Genomic DNA, 12,500 nt, shown 5'->3' with positions numbered 1-12,500 from the left:
TGACTTGACCCTCAACCATACTGTACCTAATAACCTTGCTCTTATTCACATTTACTCTTAACTTTCTTCTTTCACACACTTTATCAAACTCAGTCACCAACTTCTGCAGTTTCTCACATGAATCAGTCACCAGCACTGTATCATCAGCGAACAACAACTGACTCACTTCCCAAGCTCTCTCATCGAAAACAGACTGCATACTTGACCCTCTTTCCAAAATTCTTGCATTCACCTCCCTAACAACACCATCCATAAACAAATTAAACAACCATGGAGACATCACACACCCCTGCCGCAAACCTACATTCACTGAGAACCAATCACTTTCCTCTCTTCCTACACGTACACATGCCTTATATCCTCGATAAAAACTTTTCACTGCTTCTGACAACTTGCCTCCAACACCATATATTCTTAATACATTCCACAGAGCATCTCTATCAACTCAATTATATGCCTTCTCCAGATCCATAAATGCTACATACAAATCCATTTGTTTTTCTAAGTATTTCTCACATACATTCTTCAAAGCAAATACCTGATCCACACATCCTCTACCACTTCTGAAACCACACTGCTCTTCCCCAGTCTGATGCTCTGTACATGCCTTCACCCTCTCAATCAATACCCTTCCATATAATTTACCAGGAATACTCAACAAACTTATACCTCTGTCATTTGAGCACTCACTCTTATCCCCTTTGCCTTTGTACAATGGCATTATACAAGCATTCCGCCAATCCTCAGGCACCTCATCATGAATCATACATACACTAAATAACCTTACCAACTAGTCAACAATACAGTCAACCCCCTTCTTAATAAATTCCACTGCAATACCATCCAAACCTGCTGCCTTGCCGGCTTTCATCTTCCGCAAAGCTTTTACTACCTCTTCTCTGTTTACCAAATCATTTTCCCTAACCCTCTCACTTTGCACACCACTTCGACCAAAACACCCTATATCTGCCACTCTATCATCAAACACATTCAACAGATCTTCAAAATACTCACTCCATCTCTTTCTCACATCACCACTAGTTGTTATCACCTCCCCATTAGCCCCCTTCACTGAAGTTCCCACTTGCTCCCTTGTCTTACGCACTTTATTTACCTCCTTCCACAACATCTTTTTATTTTCCCTAAAATTTAATGATACTCTTTCACCCCAACTCTCATTTGCCCTCTTTTTCACCTCTTGTACCTTTCTCTTGACCTTCTGCCTCTTTCTTTTATACATCTCCCGCTCATTTGCATTTTTTCCCTACAAAAATCGTCCAAATGCCTCTCTTTTCTTTCACTAATAATCTCACTTCTTCATCCCACCACTCACTACCCTTTCTAATCAACCCACCTCCCACGCTTCTCATGCCACAAGCATCTTTTGCACAAGCCATCACTGCTTCCCTAAATACATCCCATTCCTCCCCCACTCCCCTTACCTCCTTTGTTCTCACCTTTTTCCATTCTGTACTCAGTCTCTCCTGGTACTTCCTCATACAAGTCTCCTTTCCAAGCTCACTTACTCTCACCACTCTTTTCACCCCAACATTCACTCTTCTTTTCTGAAAACCCCTACAAATCCTCACCTGCGTCTCCACAAGATAATGATCAGACGTCCCTCCAGTTGCACCTCTCACCACATTAACATCCAAAAGTCTCTCTTTCGCGCGCCTATCAATTAACACGTAATCAAATAACGCTCTCTGGCCATCTCTCCTACTTACATACGTATACTTATGTATATCTCTCTTTTTAAACCAGGTATTCCCAATCACCAGTCCTTTTTCAGCACATAAATCTACAAGCTCTTCACCATTTCTATTTAAAACACTGAACACTCCATGCATACCAATTATTCCCTCAACTGCCACATTGCTCACCTTTGCATTCAAATCACCCATCACTATAACCCGGTCTTGTCCATCAAAACCACTAACACACTCATTCAGCTGCTCCCAAAACACTTGCCTCTCATGATCTTTCTTCTCATGCCCAGGTGCATATGCACCAATAATCACCCATCTCTCTCCATCCACTTTCAGCTTTACCTATATCAATCTAGAATTTACTTTCTTACACTCTATCACATACTCCTACAACTCCTGTTTCAGTAGTACTACTCCTTCCCTTGCTCTTGTCCTCTCACTAACCCCTGACTTTACTCCTAAGACATTCCCAAACCACTCTTCCCCTTTACCCTTGAGCTTCGTTTCACTCAGAGCCAAAACATCCAGGTTCCTTTCCTCAAACATACTACCTATCTCTCCTTTTTTCTCATCTTGGTTACATCCACACATCCATCACCCCCTCCTCCCGCGAGGTAGCGCTAGGAAAAGACAAAAGTTCACATTCGTCCACACTCAGTCTCTAGCTGTCATGGATAATGCACCGAAACCACAGCTCCCTTTCCACACTGAGGCCCCAGAAAACTTTCCATGGTTTATCCCAGACGCTTCACATGCCCTCCTAATCCAATCTATTGAGAACACGTCGACCCCACTATACCACATCGTTCCAATTCACTCTATTCCTTGTACGCCTTTCACCCTCCTATATGTTCAGGCCCCGATCGCTCAAAATCTTTTTCACTCCATCCTTCCACCTCCAATTTGGTCTCCCACTTCTCCTCGTCCCCCCACCTCTGACACACGATTCCTATTTTTCAATCTTTCCTCATTCATTCTCTTCATGTGACCAAGCCATTTCAATACACCCTCTTCTACTCTCTCAACCACACTCTTTTTGTTACCACACATCTCTCTTACTCTTTCATTACTTACTCGATCAAACCCACACACCGCATATTGTCCTCAAACATTTCATTTCCTACATTTTTCCTCCTCCGCACAATCCTATCTATAGCCCAAGCCCCGCAACCATATAACATTGTTGGAACCGCACTTCTTTCAAACATATACATTTTTGCTCTTCGAGATAACGTTTTCACCTTCCACACATTCTTCAACGCTACAAGAACCTTCGCCCCCTCCCCACCCTGTGACTCACTTCCGCTTCCATGGTTCCATCCGCTACCAAATCCACACTTAGATATCTAAAACGCTTCACTTCCTCCAGTTATTCTCCAATCATACTTACCTCCCAATTGACCTGTCCCTCAACCTTGCTGAACCTAATAACCTTGTTCTTATTCACATTTACTTCCAGCTTTCTTCTTTAAAACACTTTACCAAACTCAGTCACCAGCTCCTGCAGTTTCTCACCAGAATCATCCACCAACGTTGTATCATCAGCAAACAACAACTGACTCACTTCCTAAGCCCTCTCATCGACAGCAGACTGCATACTTGCCCCTCTTTCCAAAACTCTTATATTCACATCCCTAACAACCCCATCCATAAACAAATTAAACAACTATGGAGACATCACGCACCCCTGCCGCAAACCGACATTCACTGGGAACCAATCACTTACCTCTCTTCCTACTCGTCCACATGCCTTACATCCTCGATAAATCTTTTCACTGGTTCTAGTAACTTACCTCCCACACCATATACTCTTAATAACTTCCACAGAGCATCTCTATCAACTCTATATGCCTTCTCCAGATCTATAAATGCCACATGAATATACTTTTTTTCTAAGTATTTCTCACATTCTTCAAAGTAAACACCTGATCCACACATCGTCTACCACTTCTGAAACCTTACTGCTTTTCCCCAATGACTTCGCCCTCTCATAAAATTTCCCATAAATATTCAACAAACGTATACGTCTGTAATTTGAACCCTCACCTTTATCCACTATACCTTTGTAGAATGGTACTATGCATGCATTCCGCCAATCCACAAGCACTTCACCATGCACCATACATACAGTGAATATCCATCCTCACCAACCAGTCAACAACACAGTCACCCCCCTATTCTAATAAATTCCACCGCAATAGCATCCAAACAAGCCACCTTGCCGGCTTTCATCTTCCGCAAAGCTTCCACCACCTCTTCCCTGTTTACCAAACCATTCTCCCTGACCCTCTCACTTCGCACACCACCTCGACCAAAACACCCTATATCAGCCACTCTATCATCAAACACATTCAGCAAACCTTCACAATACTCACTCCATCTCCTCACTTCACCATTACTTGTTTTTACCTCCCCATTAGCCGCCTTCACCGAAGTTGCCATTTGTTCTCTTGTCATACGCACTTTATTTACCTCCTTCCAAAACATCTTATTCTCCCTAAAATTAAACGATACTCTCTCACCCCAACTCTCATTTGCCCTCTTTTTCATCTCTTGCGCCTTTCTCTTGACGTCTTACCTCTTTCTTTGTAAATCTCCCAGTCATTTGCACTATTTCCCTGCAAAAATTGTCCAAATGCTTCTCTCTTCTCTTTAACTAAAAATCTTACATCTTCATCCCACTACTCACTACCTTTTCTAATCATTATTATTATTATCATAATGATAATTGATCGCCGTTTCCCATGTTAGCTAGGTAGCGCCAGGAAACAGACGAAGAATTGCCCATCGCCTCATGTATTCATATATATATACATAAATGCCCATACACGTACACATCCATACATAAACATATCAACAGATACATAAACATTAACATATTCATACTTGCTTGCCTTCATCCTTTATTGGGGCTACCCCATCCCACAGTAAAAAGCATCGCTATCCACTCCTTCAGCGAGGCAGCGACTGGACATGGAGAGAATGAGTGAGGAAAGATTGACAAAGAGGATATATGTGTCAGAGGTGGAGGGAACGAGGAGAAGTGGGAGACCAAATTGGAGGTGGAAGAATGGAGTGAAAAAGATTCTGAGTGATGGGGAGGCGACGGGAATGAATGAGGGGAGAAAGTATGAATTATGTACATGTGTATATATGTAAATGTGTATGTGTGTATATGTGTATATATGTATATGTATATGTATACATTGCGATGTATAGGTATGTATACGTGCGTGTGTCGGCGTGTATGTATATACATGTGTATGTGGGTGGGTTGGGCCATTCTTTCGTCTGTTTCCTTGCGCTACCTCGCTGACGCGGGAGACAGCGACAAAGTATAATAAAAAAAAATAAATAATATTGATAGATAGATAGATAGACAGATGGATATTACACTTGTTCGCCATTTCCCGTGTGAGCAAGGTAGCATCTTGAACAACTGACTGAACCTTAGAGGGAAATATTCTTACTTAGCTCCTTGCTCTATTCCTTCTTTTGGAAAATAATACAGGAGGGGAGGATTTCCTGCTCACCCTCTTAGTTGCCTTTCACAACACGCAGGAAGTATGTGTGCACAAAGATACATAAATGAGATTAACACGAGCACGTGTGGCCATTGCCTGAAAACTCACTTTTATGACCAGCACGCATCACTCTCGTTCACAATAGAAGATAAGCCAAACACATTACATTGTTAACATTATATGTTGGAGTACATAAGAAAATGTGATACATAAAGATACATCATAAAACTTCCTCCAGGTCACGGGGTTGTTGTACGGTGAAGCATCCAGTGTGAGGTGTGTTGTGCAGTACCGATATTTTCTGTTTACCTTCTGGTTCTGTGGGTTTTGTGTAACATCTAATGCGGCCTCTTCAACAAAACAAGACAATGGTGTGAAATTTCATATGAACCTAAAAGTAGAAAAGATGTTGACTGTACTTACTTATGAAGGATGTGATTATATCCATAGCTTCAGGTGGGCTTATCTGGAGAACCTCCGCCAATTTTTCTTGTCCAGCTCCATATATAACAGCATATACAACTCGTTTGGTGCGTTCTCGCTCACTTGGTGTCACCTCAAACACATCCTTCTCCAACCTAAATATCATCATGAAATGTAAATTTTCATGCACAAGCCCAAACAGAAGGTAGGATATACTTAAATTGCCATCAGCCTTTACCACTGTATACTAAATCAACATTGTCCTCAACTTTCATCACTTGTTACGAGATATTAATAAGAGAGACACAGATTTTCAAATTGGTAGACTGTCTTAACCACATTCATATGATATATATATATATCATCAGGGGAGACACAAGAGAGAAATATGACAGTCAGTTGATATACATCGAAGAGACGAAGCTAGGACGCCATTTGGTAAACATGTGATTGTCCAAAACATACAACGAGCGTTCATAAACTTATCATTTTACAAATCTTATCAACAATAAAGTTATCCAATTTGTATAGACCATCACTAATATTAAGATTATAATTCTTTGTGTATTTAATAATAGAAGATTCAGTGATATTTCTCTTGGTAATAGAGTTAGAGTTAATAACTGAGATGGCGTTACTCCAGTCAATAAAATGATCATAGTTTTTAACATGATTAAACAAGGCATTTGATTCTTGTCCCGTTTTTATACTATATTTATGTTGCTTAAGTCTAACAGAAAGATCTTTACCAGTCCGACGAACATAAAATTTATCACAGTTTCCACAAGGAATTTTATAGATGCAACCAAGAGAATTTTCTGGTGAATTACTGATTAAGATATTCTTTATAGTACTATTGTTGCTAAAGGCAACATTTACATTAAAGGATTTAAGCAAAATGGGAAGCAAAGTGAAATTATTATTAAAAGAGAGAACTAAAAGATTCTTGGTGTCAATGGGAGGTTTGGGATCAACTCTATAAGATGATTTCTTTGCTAACTTAGGGGATTTATCAATGAAAGATCTAGGATACTTTAACTTAGATCCAATTGAATATATCTTCTTAAACTCATCATCGATAAACTATGGACGGCAAATACGTAATGCCCCAAGGAACATAGATTGAAATGATGATAATTTAACTCTGTCATGTTGAGATGAGTAATAATGGATATATGAGCATACATTGGTGGGTTTTCTGTATATGCTTAACTTAAACTTGTTTCCTTGTCTATGGATCATGCAATCTAAAAATGGTATCATGCCATTATTTTCATTTTCTACAGTAAATTTGATCTAAGGTACTAAATTAAGTAAGGGGAGAAATATTTGTAAATTTTCATTAGTTGGCCAAACACAAAGAACATCATCTACATACCTAAACCAATTTGCATTAGAAGGTAAGTATCCTTTAGTAATTATGTTTCAAAAAATTCCATATAAAGATTACTTAGTACAGGTGAAAGAGGGTTACCCATTGCCATACCAAATTTTTGAGCATAATAATCTCCATTAAATTGAAATACACAGTCTTTTATACAAAATTTAATCAGTTCAATGAAATTAGACTTTGAAAAAGGTAAATGAATATCATCCAAGACATCAAATAAATATTCTAAAAGGTCATCAACTGGAGCTTTAGTGAAAAGTGAGGAAACATGAAAGCTAATTAGTTTGAAATCAAAATTAACATTGATATTGTTTAGCTTGCTCACTAAATCTTCTATTATTGAATACACAAAGAATCATAATCTTAATATTAGTGATGGTCTATACAAATTAGATAACTTTATTGTTGACAAGATTTGTAAAATGATAAGTTTATGAACGCTCCTTGTATGTTTCGTACAATCACATGTTTACCAAATGGAGTCCTAGCTTCGTCTCTTCGATGTACATCAACTGACTGTTATATTTCTCTCTTGTGTCTCCCCTGATGATGTGAATATTACACGAAAGTGCACTTGGGAACTTTTCGTGTTTCATTTTCCCCGCGGACTCATAGGAATATATATATATATATATATATATATATATATATATATATATATATATATATATATATATATATATATATATATATATATATATATATATATATATATATTATTTAATTTTTTTTATCATACTTGTCGCTGTCTCCCGCGTTTGCGAGGTAGCGCAAGGAAACAGACGAAAGAAATGGCCCCACCCCCCCCCCCCCATACAGATGTACATACATACGTCCACACACGCAAATATACATTCCTACACAGCTTTCCATGATTTACCCCAGACGCTTCACATGCCTTGATTCAATCCACTGACAGCACGTCAACCCCGGTATACCACATCGCTCCAATTCACTCTATCCTTGCCCTCCTTTCACCCTCCTGCATGTTCAGGCCCCGATCACACGAAATCTTTTTCACTCCATCTTTCCACCTCCAATTTGGTCTCCCTCTTCTCCTCGTTCCCTCCACCTCCGACACATATATCCTCTTGGTCAATCTTTCCTCACTCATTCTCTCCATGTGCCCAAACCACTTCAAAACACCCTCTTCTGCTCTCTCAACCACGCTCTTTTTATTTCCACACATCTCTCTTACCCTTACGTTACTCACTCGATCAAACCACCTCACACCACACATTGTCCTCAAACATCTCATTTCCAGCACATCCATCCTCCTGCGCACAATTCTATCCATAGCCCACGCCTCGCAACCATACAACATTGTTGGAACCACTATTCCTTCAAACATACCCATTTTTGCTTTCCGAGATAATGTTCTCGACTTCCACACATTCTTCAAGGCCCCCAGGATTTTCGCCCCCTCCCCCACCCTATGATCCACTTCCGCTTCCGTGATTCCATCCGCTGCCAGATCCACTCCCAGATATCTAAAACACTTCACTTCCTCCAGTTTTTCTCCATTCAAATTCACCTCCCAATTGACTTGACCCTCAACCCTACTGTACCCAATAACCCTGCTCTTATTCACACTTACTCTTAACTTTCTTCTTCCACACACTTTACCAAACTCAGTCACCAGCTTCTGCAGTTTCTCACATGAATCAGCCACCAGCGCTGTATCATCAGCGAACAACAACTGACTCACTTCCCAAGCTCTCTCATCCCCGACAGACTTCATACTTGCCCCTCTTTCCAAAACTCTTGCATTTACCTCCTTAACAACCCCATCCATAAACAAATTAAACAACCATGGAGACATCACACACCCCTGCCGGAAACCTACATTCACTGAGAACCAATCACTTTCCTCTCTTCCTACACGTACACATGCCTTACATCCTCGATAAAAACTTTTCACTGCTTCTAACAACTTGCCTCCCACACCATATATTCTTAATACCTTCCACAGAGCATCTCTATCAACTCTATCATATACCCTCTCCAGATCCATAAATGCTACATACAAATCCATTTGCTTTTCTAAGTATTTCTCACATACATTCTTCAAAGCAAACACCTGATCCACACATCCTCTACCACTTCTGAAACCACACTGCGCTTCCTCAATCTGATGCTCTGTACATGCCTTCACCCTCTCAATCAATACCCTCCCATATAATTTACCAGGAATACTCAACAAACTTATACCTCTGTAATTTGAGCACTCACTCTTATCCCCTTTGCCTTTGTACAATGGCACTATGCACGCATTCCGCCAAACCTCAGGCACCTCACCATGAGTCATACATAAATTAAATAACCTTACCAACTAGTCAATGATATAGTCACCCCCTTTTTTAATGAATACCACTGCAATACCATCCAAACATGCTGCCTTGCCGGCTTTCATCTTCCGCAAAGCTTTTACTACCTCTTCTCTGTTTACCAAATCATTTTCCCTAACCCTCTCACTTTGCACACCACCTCGACCAAAACACCCTATATCTGCCACTCTATCATCAAACACATTCAACAAACCTTCAAAATACTCACACCATCTCCTTCGCACATCACCACTACTAGTTATTTGCTCCCTTGTCTTACGCACTTTATTTACCTCCTTCCAGAACATCATTTTATTTTCCCTAAAATTTAATGATACTCTTTCACCCCAACACTCATTTGCCCTCTTTTTCACCTCTTGCACCTTTCTCTTGACCTCCTGTCTCTTTTATACATCTCCCACTCAATTGCATTTTTTCCCTGCAAAAATCGTCCAAATGCCTCTCTCTTCTCTTTCACTAATAATCTTACTTCTTCATCCCACCACTCACTACCCTTTCTAATCAACTCACCTCCCACTCTTCTCATGCCACAAACATCTTTTGCGCAATCCATCACTGATTCCCTAAATACATCACATTCCTCCCCCACTCCCCTTACTTCCATTGATCTCACCTTTTTCCATTCTGTACTCAGTCTCTCCTGGTACTTCCTCACACAAGTCTCTTTCCCAACCTCACTTACTCTCACCACCCTCTTCATCCCAACATTCACTCTTCTTTTCTGAAAACCCATACAAATCTTCACCTACGTCTCCACAAGATAATGATCAGACATCCCTTCAGTTGCACCTCTCAGCACATTAACATCCAAAAGTCTCTCTTTCGCGCGCCTGTTAATTAACACGTAATCCAATAACGCTCTCTGGCCATCTCTCCTACTTACATACGTATACTTATGTATATCTCTCTTTTTAAACCAGGTATTCCCAAACACCAGTCCTTTTTCAGCACATAAATCTACAAGCTCTTCACCATTTCCATTTACAACACTGAACACCCCATGTATACCAATTATTCCCTCAACTGCCACATTACTCACCTTTGCATTAAAATCACCCATCACTATAACCCGGTCTGGTGCATCAAAACTGTTAACACACTCATTCAGCTGCTCCCAAAACACTTGCCTCTCATGATCTTTCTTCTCATGCCCAGGTGCATATGCACCAATAATCACCCATCTCTCAACCCCTGTTTCAGTAGTACTGCTACTCCTTCCCTTGCTCTTGTCCTCTCACTAACCCCTGACTTTACTCACAAGACATTCCCAAACCACTCTTCCCCTTTACCCTTGAGCTTCGTTTCATTCAGAGCCAAAACATCCAGGTTCCTTTCCTCAAACATACTACCTATCTCTCCTTTTTTCACATCTTGGTTACATCCACACATATTTAGACACCCCAGTCTGAGCCTTCGAGGAGGATGAGCACTCCCTGCGTGACTCCTTCTTCTGTTTCCCATTTTAGAAAGTTAAAAAAATACAAGGAGGGAAGGATTTCTGGCCCCCCGCTCCCGTCCCCTCTAGTCGACTTCTACGACACGCGAGGAATGCGTGGGAAGTATTCTTTTACCCCTATCCCCAGGGATAATATATATATGTATATACACATACATATATATACACATACATACGCACATATACACACACACACACATATACATATATATACATATGAAAAATGCAAGAAATAATTTAGAAACTGAAACTTCTAGCTTGAAATGAAATGAAAAAATGAATGTCACATAATGGTTCAACCTCTGGCTATGGAAAAGGAAAAATGTATAATTTATTTACACAAACGTCAATAGTAGTTCTCATCAATTTACGCTTCAATGTCTAAGCTACATTTTTTCCAATTTCACTATTTATATATATATATATATATATATATATATATATATATATATATATATATATATATATATATATATATATAAATTACAGAGGTAAAAGTTTGTTGAGTATTCCTGTTAAATCATATGGGAGGGTATTGATTGAGAAGGTGAAGACATATACAGAGCATCAGATTGGGGAAGAGCAGTGTGATTTCAAAAGTGGTAGAGGATGTGTGGATCAGGTGTTTGCTTTGAAGAATGTATGTGAGAAATACTTAGAAAAACAAATGGATTTGTATGTAGCATTTATGGATCTGGAGAAGGAATATGATAGAGTTGATAGAGATGCTCTGTGGAAGGTACTAAGAATAGATGGTGTGAGAGGCAAGTTGTTAGAAGCTGTGAAAAGTTTTTATCGAGGATGTAAGGCATGTGTACGTGTAGGAAGAGAGGAAAGTGATTGGTTTTCAGTGAATGTAGGTTTGCGGCAGGGGTGTGTGATGTCTCCATGGTTGTTTAATTTGTTTATGGATGGGGTTGTTAGGGAGGTGAATGCAAGAGTTTTGGAAAGAGGGGCAAGTATGAAGTCTGTTAGGGATGAGAGAGCTTGGGAAGTAAGTCAGTTGTTGTTCGCTGATGATACAGCGCTGGTGGCTGATTCATGTGAGAAACTGCAGAAGCTGGTGACTGAGTTTCGTACAGTGTGTGAAAGAAGAAAGTTAAGAGTAAATGTGAATAAGAGCAAGGTTATTAGGTACAGTAGGGTTGAGGGTCAAGTCAATTGGGAGGTAAGTTTGAATGGAGAAAAACTGGAGAAAGTAAAGTGTTTTAGATATCAGGGAGTGGATCTTGCAGCGGATGGAACCATGGAAGCGGAAGTGAATCATAGGTTGGTGGAGGGGGCGAAAATCCTTGGAGCCTTGAAGAATGTGTATAAACGAAAACATTTTCTCCTAAAGCAAAAACGGCTATGTTCGAAGGAATAGTTGTTCCAACAATGCTGTACGGTTGCGAGGCGTGGGCTATGGATAGAGTTGTGCGCAGGAGGGTGGATGTGCTGGAAATGAGATGTTTGAGGACAATATGTGGTGTGAGGTGGTTTGATCGAGTAAGTAATGTAAGGGTAAGAGAGATGTGTGGAAATAAAAAGAGCGTGGTTGAGAGAGCAGAAGAGAGTGTTTAGAAATGGTTTGGGCACATGGAGAGAATGAGTGAGAAAAGATTGACCAAGAGGATATATGTGTCGGAGGTGGAGGGAACGAGGAAAAGT

At 40.1% G+C, this 12,500-nt stretch overlaps 1 protein-coding gene across 1 annotated transcript in view; it reads right to left on the bottom strand.

Annotated features, from left to right (window-relative positions):
- LOC139764065 (DNA polymerase nu-like) overlaps positions 1-12,500 on the bottom strand; it is a 665,939-nt gene that overhangs the window by 31,061 nt on the left and 622,378 nt on the right. The window contains exon 12 of the mRNA XM_071690521.1: positions 5,657-5,811. Coding sequence (XP_071546622.1) covers positions 5,657-5,811 — 155 coding nt within the window. The remainder of the gene's footprint in view (positions 1-5,656; positions 5,812-12,500) is intronic.

The sequence above is a fragment of the Panulirus ornatus genome, chromosome 48 (genome assembly GCF_036320965.1).
Source record: "Panulirus ornatus isolate Po-2019 chromosome 48, ASM3632096v1, whole genome shotgun sequence".
NCBI lineage: Eukaryota > Metazoa > Arthropoda > Malacostraca > Decapoda > Palinuridae > Panulirus > Panulirus ornatus.
This window is presented reverse-complemented; position numbering and strand designations above follow the sequence as displayed.